The 26,088-nt window shown below is 15.9% G+C and overlaps 7 protein-coding genes across 7 annotated transcripts; 4 read left to right on the forward strand and 3 right to left on the reverse strand.

The window, feature by feature from the left end:
• Positions 1-2,841: 2,841 nt before the first annotated feature.
• PADL01_0009900 (Plasmodium exported protein, unknown function) lies at positions 2,842-3,581 on the forward strand (the record flags this gene model as incomplete). The annotated part of the gene is made up of 2 exons (XM_028680345.1): positions 2,842-2,898; positions 3,027-3,581. The coding sequence occupies 2 exons, from the start codon at positions 2,842-2,844 to the stop codon at positions 3,579-3,581; spliced, it is 612 nt and encodes a 203-aa protein (XP_028541123.1).
• A 2,742-nt stretch (positions 3,582-6,323) lies between these two features.
• PADL01_0010000 (EMP1-trafficking protein, putative) lies at positions 6,324-9,578 on the reverse strand (the record flags this gene model as incomplete). The annotated part of the gene is made up of 2 exons (XM_028680346.1): positions 6,324-9,266; positions 9,375-9,578. 2 exons carry the CDS (start codon positions 9,576-9,578, stop codon positions 6,324-6,326), a joined length of 3,147 nt encoding a protein of 1,048 aa, XP_028541124.1.
• Positions 9,579-12,808: 3,230 nt separating this feature from the next.
• On the reverse strand, positions 12,809-13,123 carry PADL01_0010100 (Plasmodium exported protein (PHISTa), unknown function; the record flags this gene model as incomplete). The annotated part of the gene is made up of 1 exon (XM_028680347.1): positions 12,809-13,123. The coding sequence occupies one exon, from the start codon at positions 13,121-13,123 to the stop codon at positions 12,809-12,811; it is 315 nt and encodes a 104-aa protein (XP_028541125.1).
• A 2,925-nt stretch (positions 13,124-16,048) lies between these two features.
• Positions 16,049-17,366, forward strand: PADL01_0010200 (Plasmodium exported protein, unknown function; the record flags this gene model as incomplete). The annotated part of the gene is given in 3 exon segments (XM_028680348.1): positions 16,049-16,117; positions 16,219-16,397; positions 16,412-17,366. The coding sequence occupies 3 exon segments, from the start codon at positions 16,049-16,051 to the stop codon at positions 17,364-17,366; spliced, it is 1,203 nt and encodes a 400-aa protein (XP_028541126.1).
• Positions 17,367-18,984: 1,618 nt separating this feature from the next.
• Positions 18,985-20,261, reverse strand: PADL01_0010300 (Plasmodium exported protein, unknown function; the record flags this gene model as incomplete). Its single annotated transcript, XM_028680349.1, has 3 exons — positions 18,985-19,611; positions 19,747-19,768; positions 20,257-20,261. The coding sequence occupies 3 exons, from the start codon at positions 20,259-20,261 to the stop codon at positions 18,985-18,987; spliced, it is 654 nt and encodes a 217-aa protein (XP_028541127.1).
• Positions 20,262-21,273: 1,012 nt separating this feature from the next.
• Positions 21,274-22,063, forward strand: PADL01_0010400 (Plasmodium exported protein, unknown function; the record flags this gene model as incomplete). The annotated part of the gene is made up of 2 exons (XM_028680350.1): positions 21,274-21,342; positions 21,449-22,063. 2 exons carry the CDS (start codon positions 21,274-21,276, stop codon positions 22,061-22,063), a joined length of 684 nt encoding a protein of 227 aa, XP_028541128.1.
• A 2,675-nt stretch (positions 22,064-24,738) lies between these two features.
• Positions 24,739-25,581, forward strand: PADL01_0010500 (Plasmodium exported protein (hyp13), unknown function; the record flags this gene model as incomplete). Its single annotated transcript, XM_028680351.1, has 2 exons — positions 24,739-24,804; positions 24,907-25,581. 2 exons carry the CDS (start codon positions 24,739-24,741, stop codon positions 25,579-25,581), a joined length of 741 nt encoding a protein of 246 aa, XP_028541129.1.
• Positions 25,582-26,088: the final 507 nt, after the last annotated feature.

Genomic DNA, 26,088 nt, shown 5'->3' on the forward strand with positions numbered 1-26,088 from the left:
TAGCACCAATCATGTTTATTTATTTTATTTTTTAATTTTTTCTTTTTAAATTATAATTTTTTTTAGCACTTACTATATATAGAAATAATTTTAAAATGTATTTCCATGCTAAAATATATGCACCAAAATTTTACATTACTTATATGCGCTTATAAATATTTTTACCCATATACAAAAAAAAATTATATATATATATATATATATATATATATGAGTGCATACCTTATAAATTTTTTAACATTATACCTCATATTTAAATTTTCTTGTATTTTCATATATCCCTATCAAAATAAAATTCTGTCCAATTTTAACTACATATAAGTATAAATATATATAAACAATTTTTAGTAACTTTTATAAATCTTATTTTTATTTATAATTATAAAAATATTTTAACATTATTAATTCAAAAAAATTTTTAATAATATATTTTTTTTTTTTTTTTCCTATTTTTTCGTTTTTATTTTAGCTAGCTACCTAGTATAATTCGTCTTAAAATAAAAAACAATTGTAAGTATTTCGCTATCTACATATGTATAAAACAAATTATAACAAAACAGAAAAACTACAAATAGTTATTTATTAATAAACAATCTAATATATGTAAAAAATATATTTAAAAAAGTGTTTCTTAATTTTTCTTTTTTTAACATATATTTTTTATTAGCATTTTTTTCTTCATAAATATATACATATTATATAACATTTTTTTAAAAAAACACACTTAGGTATCCTTAAAATTATATATATATATACATTTCATACATTTATATATATATATATATTTTTTTTTCTTATGTATTAAAGTATAACAATTTATTAAATCCTAAATATTATATTACAAGAATTTTTTAAAAGGTATCAAATATATAAAATTTTCCTAACATATATGAACTATAAACAAATAAATATTCTTCTTAAAATTTTTGTACCTATATAAACTTATTTCTTATTATTAATAAACTTGATATTTATTGTTTTTTTACTTTATATTATATCAAAATGTGACAATAAAAATATTATCATAAAGGTCTACATATTAAAATATAAGTATATATATTATTTAAATGCACTTTCATATTGATAATATACAATATAAAATAAAATGAAATTGACTATTTATATCCAAATATATTATATTTTAATGAGTACATATGATAATTGTAATGTGTAAAACCTTGAATTATTTCATAACATATATCAATATATAATATTAAAAATATTAATATATATATTTAATATACACAAAATCTCTACAAAAAAACCATATAAAAAATATGTTAACATTTTTGATAAAAATTTTATTATATATATAAAAATAAATAAATAAATAAATAAATAGAATAATTTAATTTTTTTAAAATACATAAACATATTTATTTATATATTAATTTAATGAAAAATCCATTTATTATGATATTAAAAATTCAAGTAAAAAAATTAATCAGTATAATGGAAAATTTTTATTTTAAAAAAATCAAAAGAACATACTATTAATAATATAAGAATCTAATATATAATGTGCATTGTTACATTTAATAATTCTCTAATGGCATACCATTTATTTTAATCAATGAGGAAATATATATATATATTTTTGTACATTTTATGTATAATAATATATACTTGTATGAAAAAGAATATTCAGAGTGTAACTAAATTTTAATTATTTTTATTGAACAGAAATCCATAAATATATTTGTATTATTATGTATTTTAAGAAATATACCAAATTGTTTTTTCAAAAACACTTAACCGTATTATAAATAAAATATTACTATTCTTATATAATATATATATATATTAGAGGAATTAGAACATTCTATACACAATTTAATATATAATTTTCCAATATTTTGTTTACATTGTATAATCTTTAAAATAAATTAAGTAACATTAACAAAAATAGTACGTCCTAAAATTTTCATTAAGTACTTAAAAAAAAAAACAAAAAAAAAAAATTATACATAATTATAATAATATATTTTTATTTTTAATAATTAAATAAATTATAATATAATTAAAAAAATAAAACATAATAAATAATAAAAATAAAAATAAACTTTATATGACGAACAGATATTATATAATCATAATATATATTATTATAAAATAAAAATTTAACAACAACAATAAACGACATACAAAAAAAAAAAATTAAAAAAAAAAAAATAAAATAAATATAATATTCATTCATTTTTCAAATATTTAATATAATTTATTTTAAAATTATATTATATATTTCATGAAATCCCTATATACTATATATCATATTGTTATTATATTTTTTTTTTGTTTTTTTTAATAAATTAATAAAATTATAATATAATATATATATATATATATATATACATTACAAAAATTAATTAATTATTTTATTTATTAATTTGGCTGTTTACCTATTTTTATATTTCTAATACTTTTATATTTTTTAAATAAAAATTCTTTTTATCATATATATTAAAATTATTACATTAACCATTATATTTTTACTTAAATATTATACATAAAATAAAAAAATATATTTTTATATATAAATAAATAATCCATATTGCACTAAAACCAAATATATACATATTTTATATACATATATATATTTATATATTTTTTTCTTTTTTGTTTTTATTTCTTTCATAAATATATATATTATATAATTTTTCCATATTTATATAAAATAATTTTTTTTTTTTGATTTATCTTTTCAGCGAATTTATATAAAATTTTCAAAACATAATATATATTTTATAAAATCTTTTATATTATAAAAATATTATATATATATATAAAATAAACTTTATATATTTTTATAGTGTCTTTAATAAAACGAAGAAGTTTGTTTCAATGAATAAATTTTTTGTGTTTTTTTGTTTTATTTTAAGCTTATTTAATTCAAATAAGGTAATAATTTAAAAAGCATAATATTATAAAATGTATATATTTATTATTCATTATAGATATATATTTTTTTTCATACTATTTATTATATAATTAATAACATTATTTATAAATTTAATTATTTTTTATAGATATTTTTTGACAAATGTTTTAATATCTGTGAAAATGATAATAAAAATAATTATAATTTAATCAGACGATTATGTGAAATATATTCACATATTGATGAGACAACTGCCAAAATGTTACAAACACATATAAAGAATCATATAAATAATGATAAAGATAATGATATAGATACATTATCTAATTATGATGTAACAGATAAAAAACCTAATTATTTTTATTTACTAAAACAAGAAATAAATGATGCAAAATATGATTACACTCATCATGTTAATTCTTTGAATAATGATTCACATAGGAATGCTATTAAAACGTTGAAAGGTAAATTAGAATTTTATGATAATCTATTTTTAGACAAAATATTAGATTTAAGGATTCAGAATAAGCATTCACCAATATTAGATTTATTCGTAGTTTCATTGTTTGAAATTTTACCTCTTTTGTGTCGACCCTTATCATTCATAATACCTATATATCTCATTAAAAGATTTTCATTTCTTCTTAAGTTTGACGAGGATCAAAGTACACGTAAACTTATAAAATATGAGAATTTGAAATAATAATATAAAATAATGTTATATGTACATTACTTTTAATATATATATATATATATATATATATATATATATATATATATTATATGTTATAATATTTAAATCTGACATATAATAAATCAATAAATTGTGTATATTTACTATATTATTAATTAATTAATTTTATGAGTATGTATTCAAATTGTAAATGTATAATTTTATATATTTTTTTCCGTTTATATTTTTCATTATTAATAGTTTATACATGATATGATATATATATATATATATATATATGAATCTCTATAATATCCATTAATTAAATATAAATTTTTTTTTTTTTGAATTTTGTTTTGTTTTATTTATACTGAATATTTTATAATTTAATAGGCATTATATAAATATTCTAATTCATATAATTAAATATGTATTATTATACAATTATTTTACAGTTTATTACAATAAAAAAAGAACTAATTATATTTATATATAATAAGACATTTATTTTATAAGATATTAATTTACTATTTTTTTATTTTGTTCTATTCAAAATAAATGAAAGATATGTATAAATTAGATAAATAAATAATATATACATTTATTTCTCAAACGTCTTTCATAGTTCGTATCTCAAAAATACATTATATCTTTTAAAAATATAATTTATAATTATTAAATTAAGAAATATATTATTTAAAACAATATTCACATTAAACATATATCTTACAAACCTATTAAACCATAGAATATATAATGAAAACGCAAAATATATTTAAAATTACAATATAAATAAAATATATTTTAATATGAACATATGTGAATATTTATAACATCCCATTGTGCTTATATCAAATAAACACATTTCGTCCATTTTTCTTCTTTTTTTAATATGCAATTATTATACCTTTATTGATATATCTCCACATTTTGAAAAATATATAATATATATTTTTTTTAAACATATATATATTATATGATTGTTCTAGAATTTAATAAATAGATAAAATATTCATAAATAAAATATATTATAAAAATAAAAATATATTCAATTATATAAATTTATTGATGTGACATTATACAAACATACAAAAAAATAAATATAAGGAAATAATAAAATATATAATTCCAATTAGATGATATATATTTTACAAATTTACATATATAAATGCACACGAAAATTAATATATATATATATATATATATGTATATTTTTTTTTCTCCAACATAAATAGCTAACATAAAAAAGTTATAAAATCAAAATTGTAACGCAATATTAATAATTACATATTTAATAAGAAAATTATTTACATTTATATATTGGAAATATAAAATATTTTTACACAAAAAATCATATAACACAAATAACATATATATTAATCCTATATTTTAAAATATTATATAAAATATATTTGTATCTCATTTATATAATGCAAATTTTCTGAAGGAGCAAAAAAATACAAATGTTTTACTAAATGAATTTTATTATATTTTAATTTTTTTATAAATATTAAAATAACAATTGTTTATTTTTTTTAATATATATGGCATATTTTTAAAATTTATAAATATAAATAAATATGTTCTTCTCTTATTTTAACATAAAAATTATTACATAAATATTTATATAAATAATAATATATATGTTTAATTTCCCACACAAATATATATTTTAAATATTCCATTTAAAAATTATTCATAAAAATATATGTTATAATAAATTTATAATTTTGTACTTTTAATATTGTGTTTATTACATATATATAAATTAATATTATGATAAGTATACTCTTAAAATTTGTAAATATCTATTTTTAATTTAACATCCTATTTTTGTTTTTTCCAAACTAACATTATTGTCAATATAATTAACCAGAAACAATGAAATACCAAAAAAAATATATATTCCCTTAGTTATTTGCTTATAAATCAATATGTTATATATGAATAACATAATCATAAATATTTCCATATAGTTAATATAATAAATATTATTTGAACAAAATTTGTAATATTTTATTTAATCTTATTTAAGAATTAATTAAGTCATTCTAATAACACAGTATTTAGAATTTATTCTCATTCATAATATTTAGGAAAATAAAAAAAATTATAAAAGCATTTACAAAGGTATTTAATTCAAATTACAATATGTCTACTTTATTTTCTTTTCCTTCCATTAATAAGATGAACTAATTTTAGACATATATTATTTAACAAAATACATTGACATTTATAAAAAAAAATTAATAACGTAAACAAAAGAACTTTTTCAATATTTAATTATGAATTTATTAAAAATATTAAATATATATTTTAAGAAGAATTAGAAAATATATTATATAAAATCATTAAATGTAAAACAATATGATTGATAATAATTTTACAAAATAATAACTCATATTTCGTAAAAAGTTAATATATACGAAAAAAAAAAAACATTTATATATATATAAACTGAATTATATATATATTGAAATCTAAACGAATTGAAAATATATTAATACATATAACATAAAAAATATATATATTTTTTTTAAGGTAAAAATTATAAAAAGATATTTAAAACATTATATACATACAAATATATATATTCAATATATATTTCTTACATATGATATAAACAAAAATGATATATATATATTTGATTTAGTAATTAATATATTTAATAATAATAAAAAATAAAATAAAAATAAAAATAAAAATTTTGAAATTAATTAAAGCAACCTCTATATAATATTACTATTATAATTATATTTAATTACATTATGTCTAAAATAGATTTTTAATACCTATTTTTTTCTTACTATAATAAAGCTTCTTCGTTAATCTATAGACCTGAAAAAAAAGAATTCCTGCCATAAGCAAAAATGGTATTGAGCATAATGCCGGAGTACCAACTCCAGCGACTACACCCCCTATAATTCCTAATACAGCTGCAGGGCCAATATTTAAAAACAATTTCCATCCAAAATGCAACTTTCTATATTTGTTTCTTATTACTTCATGCCATTTTAATGGATTCGTTTCAGTCTCTAAATCTATATCAGATTCTACATCGATACCACATTTCTTACTAACAATTTCCTTTACTTTGTTTAATCCATCTTTTGTCTTGTTCCCGACCATATTTGCTGTCATATCTAAAAGTTGTGGTCCACCTTCAGTAATAAGATCCTTAACTTTTAATGCACCCCCTTTTATATTTCCATACGCATCGACTATTTCTGATGCAAGAACAGTAATAGGATTACCATCATCGTTATCAGAATCATCACTATTGCTATACATATCACTATCATAATAATGATTACTTCCATAATAATTACCATTTCTATAAAAATCTTCATTGTTATAATATCTTTCTGAATCGGTTGAATTCAAAGAAACCCTATCAGATATATCTTCTTTATCAATTACAATTTTATCTTTTTTTTTATTATTCTTATTTTTATTATTTACTTTAATAGATGACTCCTCATAATCTATATCATCTATACCTTTTAAAACAGTCTTTGCAATTTTATTTGTATTATGTTTTAATCCACTTTTAATATTTCCATACCTATTCATTATATCACTGGTAAATAATTTCATTGGATTTCCTACATAATTATCATCATAATCATTATAATCATCATATTCATCATAATCGCAATATTCATCGTAATATTCATCGTATTCCATAGACACAGAACCTCTATCAGAATAATTATCATACTCCTTATTTAACACTCTGTCATATTCATGTATATAATCTAAACCACTTTCTTGTGATATATTAAAATCTCTTTTTGATTCTGTTTTTAAATCATAACCTTTTTCAAATAAATTTTTACTATCATCCATATTTCTTGCACTTTTATTTTCTAATTCGTTCTGTGTAATAAATTCACTTTTTAATTTTTTTCCTTGATTTTTATTCTCATTTTTTAATCTATGATTTTTATTAAGCATATCTGAACTAATTCCATTTTCAATATCTTTCGCTACATCTAATAAAACGTCTTTAAATTTTGAACTCTTTACAGAATTGTTATTACCATCATTGTTTATTTTATTCACCGTATTGTTCTTAGACGTGTCCATGATTGATTTTTCATTGATTTGATTATCACTTTTTTTTAAATTTGCATTTTTATTGCATTGTGTATTTTCCTTATAATCATTATGTAATTTATTTGGAATATTTTGTTTATTTGGTACATTTTGACTATCTATTTTATTTGGCTTATTTTGACTATTTTGTTTATTTTGATTAATTGTCTTATTTTGGCTCTTTGTACTACTTTTTTTATTTTGATTATCACCTCCATTTTGTTTTTTCTCATTTCTAATTTTTTCTTCTCTTTCTTGTTTAAGTATCTCCTCTAATTCATCTTCATCTATAAAGGGATTAGTGCCTTTTTTTAATACCCTATTACTATCTTGCAAATTATCTTTCTTATCATTTACATCATCATCTATAAATGGGTTTTTACCTTGCTTCATTTGATTATTATTATTCCCTAACTTATTTTTATCATTAGTTGAATTAGTTGTAACATTTAATTTTCTATTATTATCTTGAAAATTATCTTTTTTATCATTTGCATCATCATCTATAAATGGATTAGTTCCTTGTCTCATTTGATTATTATTATTCCCTAAATTATTTTTAACATTATTTGAATTAGTTGTAACATTTAATTTTCTATTATTATCTTGCAAGTTACCTTTCTTATTTGATACATCATCGTCTATAAATGGATTTTTTCCCTCCTTGTTTTCAATATTATTACTTGGTTTTGCTATTGGAGTTTCTTTAGAAGTAGGAACATTCAATTTGACTCCATTCATATTATTACATTTGCTATTTAATCTACTTTGTTGTGTGATATTCATTTTTGGATCCCTCACATCCTTGGTACCATTTGAATTTCCCATTACATATTCATTTTGTGTTTCCATTTTTGATGATATATCATTTGTTGTTGTATCATTATTATTTTCCTCATTTTTTCTTGTAGTATCATATTTTGCTCTTATTTCATATTCCACTCTGTTAATTTTTCTATTCCCCTCATCTTTCGTTGTAACAATTTTAGGAACTACTTCATATTCAACTACACGTGATTTATTTACTCCACAATTTCTTAAATTAATAACTTTCGTTTTTACATCAGGTTCCTTCATAATATTTTTTCTGTAATCATTTGCATTCGTAGGAGGACCTTTTAATTTTGTTTCATATTCTGTATTATTTGTTCTTCTAAATTCACTTGGTTTGTTACTTAAATTATCTATTTTTCCTTTCATTGGTCCATACATTCTATTACCGTATGTAATTCCATCAGGTGTCTCTGTTCTTGTTTTTAACTTATTACGAATATCCCCTAAAGTTTCTGAAGCACCTTCACTTGTTGTAACAGCATCTGTTTTTTCTTCATATAGTACTCTTTGTTTTCTTAACAGTACATTGTATTTTGAACTTATTATTTCATTGTTTATATTTATCGTTTCATAGTTATTTAAAATATCATTTTTTACATAATCATTAAAATAATTTATCTCATTATTATAATTATCAATTAGTATATTTTGATCATTTACATAAATATTATTGACTTCATTTGAATTATTACTTATTTGGTATTCATACAAATATCTATTAAGTCTTTTATTACATATGCTTTTTATATTAGGTTTATTTTTAAATGTCTCACAAAAATGACCCTATAAAATAAAGGTACAAATATATGTACATAAATATATATATATATATATATATATATATATATATAAATAATATTATAAACATTTATATCTAAAAATTTAACTTACATGATTCGATCTTGTAAATATACAAATAAAAAACGTAATTAATAATATTTTTACTAAGGAATAATAAAATTTTGTTCCTTCTTTTATATAATATATATTCTTTCTTATTGTAGAATATACAATAGACATAGAACTATTAATTTTTCTAACATTTTCGTGATTATTATTAATTCTATGCAGTTTATCACATTTTAACTTAGACATTTTGAATGTTGTACTAATTAGGTAAACATAAAAAAAAAAAAAAGAAAAATGAAAGAATATATTATTCATATATTTATAACATCACACATTTTTTTTTTCCCCTTTTTTCAGTAAAGATTAATATATCTTTTAATTATTATGTATAATAATTACAAAAAAATAATCTACAAAAACATAAATGGAAGAAAAAAGAATTAAAAGATTTATTAATGACAAATGAATATTAAAAATAATATATATATATAATATATATAGTAACAATAATGTTTGTACGTTCTATATATATAGAAAACATACAAAAATACAAAATACAAAATAAAAAACAAAACATAAAACATAAAAAAAAGGTTCATATATAAATATAAAAATATAGAATAAGCATAACAATACTTATGGTAATATATATATTATGTAGAAAGTATTAACTTTATAACAAAATATACACATGCATATCATATAATATTATAGAAACACTTAAAATTAGAAAAAAAGGATCATTTAAACAATCATATTGTACATAAATTTGTTACTTTTAATTTTTTTTTTTCATCATTATTTTAAAAAATTTAATTTACATATATATATATATATATATATATATATATATATATATATATATATTTATGTATCTTATATATAAATAAGAATAACAAAAAATAAATGTTTAATAAAATTAATTTTTTTTTTTTTTTTTTTAATTCCTAAATAAATATTAATATATATGTATATATTTATATATATATATTTCTAATAAAAATATAAATATAAAAAGAAAAAAGAAAAAAAAAAATATATATATAATATATTAAATTAAATATAGAAAAATATAACCACATATATATATTTATATATTATATTATAATATGTATTTTAAATACATATATTTTAATTTATTTCTTTTAATAATATGATTATAAAATTTAAAAAAAATAAAATAAAATAAATAAAATAGTACTACTTAGCCATTATATAATAAAAAAATAAATATATAAATATAATTTTTTTATAGATGACAATACATAAAAAATTAAAGTTCGGAAAAAAAATAAGTACACTAAAAAAGGATAATAATAATAAATACAATAAATAATATTGCCTATAAATTATTAACTGAGAAAAAAAAAATTAAATTAATAAAAATACATAATTTTTAATCATATATTCATATAAAAAATTAATAATATGAAATATAATATTAATCTAAAAAAAATTGTAAACTATTGAAATATTGGGTACATAGAATACATTTAGGTAAATAAAAAAATAATATAAAATTTTATTTAAATATATATTAATTTGTATATAATCTGTAATAAAAATATATCCAGAATTTTTTTAATATATATATAGTAGAAATAAATAATATTTAAAATGGAAATTAAAATAAATATAAAAATTTAATACACAAGAAATTGAAATGAAAACATATATAAAATATAAAATATATGGGAAAATTAAATCATCTTTTTTATAAATAATTATATAATATATATACATAATATCTGAATAATAATTTACCTGTAGTATAATATATATATATATATATATATATATATTTACTTTTTTTTTTTTTTTTTTTAATTTTATTATTTTCTTCTTTTTTGCATGAAAATTACATGAAATATATTACAAATATTGAATTAAAAAAAATAAAAGAATTTAAGAAATTACATAATCATATAAAAAAATATATATCATTTATTTATATATATATTGTTTTTTTTTTTTTTTTTTTTTTTTTTAATTTTATTTTTATTATTTCAAAATAATTCATGTTTTTTTCTTATTATATTTCTTATTAATATTATGATAAAATATAAAAATTATATTTTAAATATAAGAATATATATATATATATATATATATATATATATTTTATATATGTCAAAGAAGGAACAATTAATAATATGAACAATCCGTGAAATAATATTAAAATTTTAAAAAATAGAATATAAATGAATAATTATATATACATATTTTCCATTTAAAATAATAATTTCTATATTATTAAATAATTATTAAAAAAAAAAAAAATATAATAACCTTATATAGAATATACAATAAGGATCTAGATCCTTTTATTATATATGTAATTTTATGTAGAAAAAAAATGAATTTTATTCTTTATAATATACCTTTCTTTTGTATTATATATATATATATATATAAATGTAATTTATAACAGATCACTTGATAATAATAATGAATAATTAAATATACATTTTTTATTTTTAAATTTTAAAACATTGTAGATTAATAAATCTATATATTTATACATAGAAATTATTTTTTTATTTTCCATATTTAGTACTATTACATATTATGCATTTATATTAATAATATATTCATCCATTTTATTAGGTTAATATTTAAAAATAAATTTACATTCTCATATTTTAAAATATAATTTTGCATATTATTTATATATATATAGATATATTTTTAATTTTCTTTAATAGTTATCATTTAAAAATGAAAATATTAATATATGTGGGTTTAAAAATATAAGACATATATATAGAATACAAAAAATCATAAAAAAATAAACATAAATAATTTGTAATTTTTCTAATTAAACAAAACAATTTACAATATAATATTATTTTATAAAAATTAATAAATATAAAACTTACTATAATTCTATATTATCATAAATGTAATTATATTATTATAAATATTAATAAAATATTATGAAACCTTAAAATGATTTAAAAAATATATATATATATATTGATGTACGATATAAAATTTTAGTATATTTTAAGAAACATTTGTTATTATAATATAAAAAAATAATTCATTGGGTTATTATAAATTAATATGCATACAAAATACTATCGTAAAAAATGATTTTTATCTGTTCTATATAAACATATATTATATATATATATTATTTCATATAAATATTTATATATATATAACCTTATATTCATTTTGTTTTCCATATTTGTCCTGTTATGTATTCAAAAAAAACAACATAATTATCATTCACATAAAATATCAGTTTACATATCTAATCTTTTAACATATTTCATTTTTTCTGTAAATATTGTCTTATGTTAATTAAATAAATCATTTTTTAATGTATCATAATATTTTATATATATGAATAAATAATGTTTTTGATTTCATCAATTGATAAGTCCATCCTTAATTAAACTATAAATATTAAGAGTATCTTCAATAAAGGTATATGTAAGTTCTTTTCCAATATCATGAATTAATTTATATTATGTAATGTACATAGATTTTAAACAGATATAATTATATTGAATGCAAATATGATAATATTGATATTTATATTTAAGTATATAATCTTCTATATAAAGCCATAAATCTTTTAATATATGATCAAATACTTTTTTAGCTACATTCAAGACATGATTCCACATATTATAAAGATCTTCATCATATGAACGTTTTTTTAAACTATCTAATACATTATGTAATACCTTTAGTGTGAATTTGTTTGATACATTATTATAATTTATATTATTATATTGTGAAATAAGAGGAATATTTATATTTTTTTTCATGTATGGCATTTTCTAATTTATTATTTACACTTTTTAACTCATATAAAATTGGTCTATATATATTATAATATCCTGGAAACATTGTTTAACTTTTTTCACACATGATAATATTCTTAAGAATAAATAATTAATATAAAAAGGTTCAAAGATATGAACCTACATTTAGTAATACTAATAATAAATTTTAAGGTATTCTCAACAAATTTAAAAATATTCTCCTAAAGTAATAAACATTCATTGTATTTTTAATATTGTTTTCTTTAGAATAATATACTACACAATGGAATTTTATGTTAATCGTAAGATTATTATTTCTATGTTTTATGATCATATATATATATATATATATATATATATAAACCTTTTGTTATCATTCATTTCAATCTTTTTATACTTATTTTGCATATCCTTTTATGAACATAAAATATATAATCAATAGAATTTTTTCCCCCAATTCCTTTTAGAATGATTCTAATCGATTATCTAAAAATTAGCATCATAAAGATAACGCATTAGACGAACAAATTTTATATTATTAGGAAAAATATATTATGATCTTACATTGAATAATAAACATGAAAATCAAGAATTAAACGAATAGAAAAATACGAATAAAATAAAGTACAAGGAAAACAAATATCCAAAAAATAACTCAAAATATAAATGTAAAATCATTTCTAGTTGCCTTAAATATTTTGAAAAGAAAAGAATGCTTTATAATAAATATAAAGTACAAGAAAATATGAATCTGAAGAAATTTTCAGATACGTAATATGTTGAATATATTCCTAAGACACTAAATATTAGAGATTATTCTTTTAAACTCATTTTAATACATTTTTCGTTTCCATGTATATTACTAACTTTATTTAGATTAAGTAAAAATTAAAATTTTATTCAAGGCATATATATTCATATAAAAATTAATTTACTTGATATTTCTAATATATATTATAAAACACATACGAATATTTCTACCACGATTAAATGATATGAATATATACTTTATTTTAATACATTATAGATAGTATTTTACCACTATATACAAAAATTAATGTACTAATAAAACAAATAATAGTAAGATATCATGATGTAAAATTATAAATGTATTATAAAATACATTAAGAAACAAAAATAATATTTTACATACATATTACAATGTTTTCATTAATATATATAAGACAATAATCAAATAATATACAAAATATATAAAGGTAATAATTAAATGAATATATATTTAAATTGATCCAAAAATATATTTCGTCTTTTATTAATATAAACAAAAAGAATTAAATATATATTTAAAATAAATAAAATAAAATTATTATAAATGAATATATGTACATATATCAGTTAGAGTGGTACCTAAGTATTTATTAACATTTTAAGTCTTTTTAAATTATATAAATTTTAAATTAATATATATATTATATATTTTTATGCATTTATCTAAAAATTATATATTACACATTCTTATATTATTTATTATTATTATTATTATTTATTGTTTTTTTTCTCTCTTACCTAGTTTAAATTATATAATTAATACATTATTCCAAAAGGATATCCTTTGAAAAATATTCTTATCTTGTTTGTATATATACATATATATTATTAAATATTAAGTCAATTATATTATTTATAATACATTTCATTAAAAGTTTCATATATATTATATATGTCTTCTTCTAAATCATAATTAAAATATGATTCTTAAAGAAACACACAAATATTATTTTATTATAAATAAATATATTTTATATATAAATCAATGAATGATATATTATAAAAATAAATAGATTTCATCTATAATAATAATAAGAAGAAACATACCTCATATACAATTATATATATATATTTTTTTTTGAAATAACTATGAAATAAACATTTTTAATATTAGAATATTTTCTAATAACTATTATTATCTATTAATTAATCATACCTTTTCTTAAAATAAGAAAGCATTAAAATATCTAACTTCAATTTAAGTTTATTAAATTATTAGCAAGTATATTTTATCTTATACATATACATGTATTTATTATTCTTCTTCTATTAAATATTTCATATGTAATATTATAATGTATTTTAAATTATATTACTAGCTCAATATTTATAAATATTTACTATTAATATTATATGAAATTTTTAAATATACTATTTACATACGTTTTATATATAATAGTAATTATTCAATTATTCTTTATCGTTTTATAAATATCATTTATATAATTAGTCAATTATTATATAAATCATTACATATCTATATAATATTTTTTTTAATTATCTAAAAATATGAAATATCATTATTTGTTTAAATGCCTTAATATTATTATATAATATTATATATATATTAATTGTTAAAGCATATTTTTAGTAACAGTTAAATGAGAGACGTTATTTATACAAATGTATGTATCCAAAAAATAATCTTATTAATATATTTAAAGAATATTATTATCATTTTTGTTTTTATAATATAATTGTAAAAATTAAAGCAACATGTACTTTTAATTATAATAATATAATAAATATAATAAATGTATATTTATATAAAAAGTATAATAATACAAATATCGCATGAGCTATATTACATTCTATTTCTTTTCCTTTTTTGTACATTAAATATAATATCAATATTGCACATTTAAATATAATATAAATAATAAAACATATGTATATTTAAAATATTTTTATATTATATACATGTTTCTTTAATAATTACATTTTATCTAATATCTAATATGACATAGATTATTTTCATTCTTCATATATAATTACATATGTGCCAACAATTTTTTACACATTTCCAAAATTTTAAATGTATAATTTCTATTATTATTATAAAAAATAAAATACATATAATACATAAAACATTATGAAGACATTTATTTCAATATAAATATATAACAATAAACTAATAAAACATTTAATATGCATTTAACATATTTAAAAATATTATTTTTCTCTTTATTTTTAGATACATTTATATCTTCACACACGGTAACAAATATATATATATTTATATATTTTATAATATTAAACTTTTATTTAATATCTATTTTATAAAACATACTAATAAGCGTTGTCCCTTTTTTTTTCAGAACATTCCTAGAACTAATAATGTTTCTCCAAAAAATGTCGCCATTAATATATCACCTGTAGGACCAATTCCAGATGTAATAACTCTTGATTATATAAAAGAAAATCTTGAACAAATTCAACTAATGAAAGATTTAATAATCAAAGAAAAATTAAAAAAACTCAAATTATTAAAAAAAAAATGTAAAAAAATAAAAAAGATAAAGAAATAAAAAAAGAAATTGAAAATTTAGAACGAGAAATAATGGATACAAGAAAATTATGTAATAACTATATAAAAGATGAAATTAAAGAAATTAAATCAATAAAAGATCAAATTATTAAGGACAAAATAGAAAACGATAGATGGAAGAAAGATTTATTGATTGATTATGAATTGAAAAGACTTATGTTCAAACCAGATATTACACATTTAAATAAATTATATGAAGAATATCTAAAGGAAGAATTAAGAATTGCAAAATTGAAAGATAATATATTTAAAATATACCAATTTATTTTATATTTAATACCTAATACAATATACTACACTATTGAATTTATAAATAATATTCCAGAAATAGAGTTGTCACCTCCAAAAATTTTTAAAATGAAAAAAAGGAAAAGTAAATCATTTTTAGAACTATGGAGTTCTTTATATGAAATATTGGAAGAAAGAGTTCATAAGTATCAAATTGGAGGATATGTATTTGGATTTGGTTTATTAGCAGGAATAGGAAAATCTATACATTCAATCGTTGCTACACCAGCTGTTTGTATTAAATATGCTGCTGCTTTTTCAAAATTCTCGGCGGCTGTTTGTAAATCTAGTACTACATTACAGGTTTCTTCTGGTGCTATTGCTACTAGTGCAAACTCTATGAAATTTTATGAAAAATTAAAACTTTTAGAGGCAGCATGTACAGCAGCATCAGCTTCTCCTGATCCTGCTACAAAAGTAGTAGCTGCAATAATAATTGTTATACTTGTTATAATACTTTTAGTATTTTTATATTATGTAATAAAAAAATCAGGTATTTTAGAAAATGAACATGTTCAAAAAGTAATTGTTCCTATTCAAAAATTTTTTGATAAATATATAACTAAAATGAAATATTACTTTAAAGATGTGATATATTATATAAAGCCATTAAAAACAAATACTCAATAAAGTACAATTTAAAAAATGTAATATATTTCTTTTTATTATTATATACAAAATGTATTCTATATCATATAATACATTGATAATATAATTAATTTTTATAGTTTCAATAATTTCCAAATATATAATTATTATATTCATATAAACGTTATTATTTAAAACAAAAGAATTCTAATATGTATTTTTTTGATATATAATATTTTCTTCTTAATTTTGTTTCTTATATATTTTCATTGTAAATAATATATACATTATCCTCTTTATAAGGATTATTGTTTTATATTTTAATTATAATAAATATATATCATTAACTATTTTGTATATTTATTAAACATAATATATTATTATATAGATACATAGTGTTTTAATATAAATCTTAAATATACATTTATAAATTAAAATTATAAAGTATGAAATCATATCATATGCAATCTCTATAAATATGTTGTAATAGTAATAATATGAATCTTCAAATTTGTCATTTAAATATATCATGTGTGTTGGTAAAATATAACAAAATATTATATATATATATATATATATGATTTAAATATTTAAACTTATTTTCTTTAATTTGATATATTTGTACATATTTCAAACATATTTAATTTCTAACCAAATAAACATTATGGTATTTAAGTTTTTATATTATATATGCATTACATATATAGGGAAAAATATAATAATATAATAATTAAAAAGAAAACAATAGTGTTTTCTAATTTTACAATTAACATATTAAATAATATTAATATTAAATTATGTCACTAATTCTGTTTTTAGTCTTTTAATAATTATATATTTTTTAAATTATATATATTTATATTACTAAAATTATTAATACTATGGACTTATAAAAATATTATTATATTTATGGTAAATTATAGTAATATGTCTTTATTATTCTTTATAAAGTATTTTTGTCATGTACTTTTTAATATTTATTATTTTTAATAATATATACATATATTTCCTTTTCAACTATTATTTATTTATTTGACGAAAAGACAATATATCTAAGAATAATACATTATGTATTCCTTTTCACTTTCCTTATATTGATAAAAATAAATTTAAGTGTATTATAATTATACAATTTTTAGAAAGAATATTATATTATATATATTTTTTTTATTAAATTGTATAACATTATTTTTCTTTTTAATTAAGGTTTTTTTTTATATATAAAGATCGGATTATATTATTATTTTAAAATTAATTAAAAGAAAAAAAAAAAAAATTATTTTTAATATAAAAATAATATTATTCATATTTTAAGAATTTTAAAACATACACATATCAATATATTTATTATATAATTACACATATTAAATATATATATATTTTTAATAAATAATAAATTATAGAATTTATTAATTTTATTAATAAAATTAACGACGGATATATAATAATAGAGAAAACAAAAAAGACAATTCATGCATATATTGAAATAATATATAGAAAATTAGAAATTTTCCTTTTTTTATTTTATTAACTAAAAAGTATAAATTAACATAGTTGTATAGAATATTAGAACATAAAAAATTATTTTAATATATTAATTCATTAATTATTTATTAAAAGTATAACTGAAAACCTTTAACAAGAATATAGATATAACAAATTATTTTCCACATGTTTCATTATATACTTCTTTGTGTTGCCATAACCATGTAACAAGCATCCATGTTCCTAAAATTAATAATATTATAAGAAACGCAAAGACACCCCAAAGACCACCAAATGCCGGAAGAAGAGAAGTTGCAAGTTTTGCAGTTGCACCAGCTACAGTAGTTGCACCAGCTACACATATGGTAGAAAACATGCTAACACCTGCAGCACCTCCGAATACACCTGTAAATGTTGACATATATATCCAAAAATTACTTTCCTTAAAGATTTTTCTGTATAACCAGTTCTTCAATCTTGTCATGCAATGAATTGATTTTGATGAAGTATTCTTTAAATTGTATTTTTCATATTCATTTTTTAATGTTTTATTTACTCCATAATTCCTTTCTTTTTGATCCTGTAAATTTTCATACATATTGTGTCCATTTTTATCTGTATCAATTTCATTATTTCGTTTTGACAATTTATCATTTAATCTTGTTTCTTTTGTTAAACTATTTCTTGTTAAGGCACGATTCATAGATTCCTTTTTACCATGTTGAGCTAAAGATCTTTTAATTTTTAAATTAAAAAAACTATTATATATTTCATTTGTATATATATATTTTTTATTACAATCCTGTAAGTAAATAAATAAATAAATATAAATATATATATATAATTTCATTGAATATTAATTTCATTAATATTATTTTATGCATACACAATTATGAGAATATTAATAATCTCATATATGTATTTTGTTTATATGTACCTTATATAATGATATAAAAAGTCTTAAGGAAACAAATAACAAAAATATATTAATATAAAAAAAGTTCATATTTATATATGAATAATGATTTATTTATTTTTCCTATATGAAATTAAAAATCCTTTTTATTTTTATTTTTTTCTATTATTAATAAATATATATATTTATAAATTTTACATTATTTTATATTATTATCCCTCATGCTAATTTTACAATTAATTTATTATTTCGTTATTTGTTTGTTTTTAATATTTAAAAAAAATCTTTTTTTCTATGTAACTAATAAAATGACATGTTTTTATATTTTATTAATAATTATTTATTTTATAATAATATTCTAAAAGAAATTATATATATAACATATATATTTTAAACTTCATTTCTTAGTATATATATATATATATATATATATATATATATATATATATATATATATATATATATATATATATATAAATTACACAAATACTACAATATTGTTGAAATATTTAATATCTAAATTAATATTACTTCATTTTTTTTAATCTAGAAAATTGAAATATATTAGATTTATATGTTGAATTCTAATATATTACTATTTTACAAAAACATTAAAAAATTTACAATTGTTATTTTGTGTTATATTTATATAATACAGAAACTCCTTATGGATCTATAATAAATAAATAATCCTATTTTAGTAATAAAATACAACGTTACCTTTTATATATATATATAGAATATAAATAAGAAAAGTATAATTATAAATTAAATACTATGTATTTAATTTAATTCCTATAATGCTATTATATATATACATATATAATATACATATATTATGTTCATAAATAAAATAAGAAAGAGAAAAATATATGAATTATAGTATATCTTTAAATATTAATATATATATCCCATAGAATATAAAATTTATGTTCACATCGAATTATCTAATATATATTATTTAAAAGTTAGCATTTTATATAATATAACAAAAGGGATTTATATAAAATATAATTCTTACATTTATATAATATATATACAATGTAATTATAATTAATTTATATAATTATTATAGTTTAACTGTGGATAATATTAATAATTTATTTTATTCTTATTAGAATTAAATTGTATAATATAATAATAATATAGATAATATAATATTATCATATTCATATATTAAATATGTATATATATGTAAAAAATATATATACCTGATGTAATTTCTTCTAAAATATAAATATATAATACTATAAATATTTAATAATATAAAATCATATTTTAATATGAAAATAAATTAAATATAAAATTTCTAATTTATATTTCTATTAAGAATATTATATTTTTCAATATGTAATTATATTAATATAAGGTTCTTTTATATATATAGGACATTCATTACGTAATTTTTATTTTAAAAAAGATTTCTTTTTTTTTATGTATTATCATTATTATTGATAAGAACATTTTTAACGTTCATACATAAATATATATATATATATATTATTTGTATACTTATTTATTTATGCATATACCAAATATTGTATAAATATGGTTGTTATATCTATTAAGTGTTTATTATTTTTTATGTGCTTATTTGTTTGTAATTACATAGAAAAGGTAATCATAAAAATATTTATTATTATAAATAGATATATTTATATCAAATGGTATAATTTTTTTTTTACACCGATTCATATGCACATTTATATACATTCATTTTTAGGAATCCTACAATAACCCTTTTGAACAAAGAATATATAAAAAAAAGAATTTAATAAATAACAGAATAAATAGAAAACTAGCAACTTTAAACAGTACACAAAATAGAAGAAATTTAGGAAAGACAAGATTAAATTTAAAATATAAAGATGATTTAAATGAAAGTAAAAATTGTATAACAATAAGCGACAAAAAGGGAAAGAAAGAAAACAAAGAAAATAACAACAATAATAATAAAAATAATAATATATTTAATAATTCTAACGATAATGATTATGATTATGATGATGATGATATAGAGGAAGAAGTAAAAAAAACATACGATAATCTAGAACAATTAATAGAAGAAAATGTAGATGAACCTGAAGAAATATATAATAAGGAGAAAAAATCATTTTTTAAAAGAGCATTTTTATTATTAAAAACATTTGATAATATTTTTATACAAAAAATTGTAGATAGTCGAGCTCAAAACCAAAGATCTGATATACATGAAGATATAAAAGCAAATTTATGTATACTTTCTGCTGGTATCCCTATAGCGGCAATACCAATATATAAGTATTTATTAAACAGAATGGATTTTTTCTACATTAAACCCTTAAATGAATATTATTAATATATATATATTTATGTTAATTGTGTCTATATAATTAGTTATTTTTAAATTCATATTCAATAATACATATATTTTTTCTAATGTAAAATATATTATTTATTATCAAAAATGTTCATAGTTACTTATATAAGGTTGAAAATTTTTCCTTTTTTTATTTTTTTCAATTTAATTCTATTTTATTTTTTCGTAAATAATCAGGTTAAGCCAAAATTAAGATTTATATCGAATATATTAGACTTTTAAAAAAATTAAAAATTCACATCAAATTATTTTTATGTGTTAAAATATATTAATAAAATTAAGGAAAAGAGTATATATTATTCAACGAATTCTTATGGTGTTCACACTTTTTTTGGATGTCTATTTTTTTTTATTCATTCTATCTTCATATATATATAATTTTTTTCTAATATTATATTATTTTTTTTATAAAATGGATTAATTTGTTATGAATTAATCAATATAATTATAAACATTTTTAATAAAAATTTGAATAATTATTATGTATATTTATTTTAACGTGTATTCATAATATTTTAACAGTTCTTGGAACATACACATATAGGTTCTTTTAATTATAAGTATCTCTTTTGTTTTATTATTATTATTATTATTAATTTATTTTTATATTTTTATATTTTTTTATATATATTAAATTATTTTATTTATCTTAATTATAAGTGATAGCTTCTTATTTAACAAATGTTTCATTGTACCTATTCTCTTCATTTTATTCATATAGCACTATGAATAACAAATAAGACATAAAATGAATATTAAAAGAAAAAAAAGAATTACAAATGTACTTTTATTAGATTACTAGTAATTTTAAATATATATACATTTTTTTTACAACTCCATTTATAATTACATTCAAATATATATATATATAAAGAAAATGCTTTTTAAAATAGGAATAAATAAAGCAATATTTCAAGGAATATATTTGCTTGAAATTGAAAAATTATTTTTTTAAGTGTGTGTATATGAACAACAATAAAATTAATTTTAATAACGTTTTAAAATTTTATGATAAATATTTTGTCATTACACTTTAAATTGATAAGAAAAATTATATATTAGTACACATAATTGTTTTTCTATTTGAATGTATTCATATATATTATATTAAAGACATCATGATTGTTTCAAAATTATACATTTCTTATGTTACATATATATATTGATGTAATATTTGTTTATTTTTATATGTACTAATATAATTTCATATAATTATCAATATATTTAAATCAATTCATCCGCATTATTTATACAACACATTAAAATATATATATATATTTATTTATTTATTTCTCAATAAAAGAATAAAATTAATATATTAACTTATAATTATTTCTTTATTTTAATATTTTATAATATTTTGAATACATATTCCACATTTATATAAAAATATAAAGTACACTTGTTATATTTTTAACCATCGAATTTCTTTTTCATAATTTATTTACATCCTCCTTTAAAAAAATATAAATTTTATTTATTTTTTATACGATAAATTTCATTTTCTTCAAAAAAAAAAAATATTTTTTTTATTATGTAATCATAAAATAATTCTTTTTGAGATTTTATTTGAATAATAATAATAATAACATTTTTTTAATTATTTTTATTACATGTAAACAAAAAAAAAAAAAAATTATTCTATTTTATTTTTATAGATTTTTATATAATATTTTGAATTTGTATTCTGTTAAAATTTATTCTAATATAAAAAAAAATATATATATATAAATATAAAATGTATATAATTTTATAATTAATTCAAATAGGTCTATTATCTCTTTTAATTTTTTTCATTTTTTTAAAAATATATTATATATATATAGTACAAATAAATAATATATTATACTTCATTCAAATATGTTTTGCCACATACATATATCTTATATATATATTAAAGAATTATTCTGAAACAAAATTTTAAAATATATGAAAAACCAATTTATATTCACATAAATATATATAAATATATTATATATATATCACATTTAAGATATAATAATATTTATATGAGGTTTTTTTTTTTTTTTTTTTAATTAAAAAAATTAAATAATTTAATTTTTTCATATTTTTTAAATTATAATTATAGTCAATTTATATATTAAAATATATAACTATGAATAAAACAGAACAAAAAAAAATAAAATAAATTAAAATAGAATGAGTTAAACAAATAATTTTAAAATGTATCTCTAAAAAAAAAAAAAACATATATATTTTTTTTTCTTATATATATATAATTTTATTAAATCCAAGCAAAAATAATAACAATAGAAAATTTATAGTTATTATAAAATTTCCTTAATCATTTTTTAAAAGTGTTAAGAAAAAAAAATTATAAAATATTATGCTTCCTATATAATGTATAATGTTTTATACAAAATAATTACCGATCATCTTAATAATTTATTTTCTTTCAATATAATATATTTTTAATAAATAAATAAAAACATTTAAATAGCATATTAAAAATAAAATCTTTTCTCAATTTTTTATATTGATATTCTTTTGTTAATTATACTTATGTATATAGAATACTTTTTTTCCTTATATATTTTGCATATATACATTTTAGCTTAAAAAAAAAAACAAACATATATATATATATATATATATATATATATATATATATATGACATAATAATATAACAAAAATGTCTTTTTCAAATATGAAATTAATTTTAAGCATTACATATATAGTTTTGCTATTACTCCATTACGTAAGACAATTATAATATATAAACAAAGTTATATATATATATATAAATATATATTTATGTGAACATTTCATTATATATTTATTTATTTTTTCTTTTTTATAGGACACCTTTAAAAAATTATGTATAAAAAATAATTGCCAAAATATATACACAATAATAACAAATAGTAGATCCTTGGCAGAATATGATACATTTGTATTAATAGATAACCAAACTCCTAATAATAATTTGTCTACTAATTCTAATGATAGTAATAATGAAACCGATGAAGGACTATCCTTTTTTAATGAAATTTTGGGTAAGGAACTAATATTTTTTAATTCTAAATGGTGTGAATCGAAAAAATTTGATAAAATATATACAAATATTAAAAAATATAAATATGATATACTAAATACAGATTATAAGAAAGTTTTCACTAATGAAAATAATGTAGTTTATAAATATATGAAAAATATTTTTGAAGACAAAAATGTAGATTGTAAATATTTTATTGGAAAAATTAACAATTCTCTAGATAACTTAAAAAATAAAGTTGTATATATATTTACTAATAAAGATGTATTCATGACTACATTATATTCAATCACACATAAAATAATTAATTCTTTATTTACCGTAATTACGGGAGGAATTACATCTGCAGTTCTTACTCAACTATTTTATTTTATTAAAGGCCTTTGGTCTGTTCACCCTATATTATCTATATTCTTATTAACAGTAACTTCATTATTTATTTATATGATCGCTGTCATTGTGCAAACTTTAAATTCTTAAAAAAAAAAAAAAAAAAAAAAAAAAAAAAAAAAAATTGATACTTAAAATTTGTAAATTTAGTGTTTGTATATGTTATAATTATTAATCATATGTACACATATATATATATTTATTTATTTATATATAATGTTTTTTTTTTTTAATTCATGTATTTGATACATATTATAGTATGTAAAACTTTTTTAAAAAAATAAATAACTGCCTATAATATAAATTATATAACATAATAATATTATCATAAATTATTACTTTCACTTAAAGTATATTTTACACATTGAATTTTTATATTCATAAAATGAACAAATTATGATGTATAATCAATTAAAATCATACAATGTAAATAATTTTTAAGAAAATAAAAAAAATACATAATTAAACTTAGAAACAATCGATTTAATATAAAGATCTCACACAATATTCATATTTCTTTTTTAATATTTTTTAATAATCCACATACCAAAAAAAAAAAAAAAAAATTTATAATATATATATTTATTATATATTATA

This window comes from Plasmodium sp. gorilla clade G2 (assembly GCF_900097015.1).
Source record: "Plasmodium sp. gorilla clade G2 genome assembly, contig: PADLG01_00_11, whole genome shotgun sequence".
Taxonomy (NCBI): domain Eukaryota; phylum Apicomplexa; class Aconoidasida; order Haemosporida; family Plasmodiidae; genus Plasmodium; species Plasmodium adleri (nom. inval.).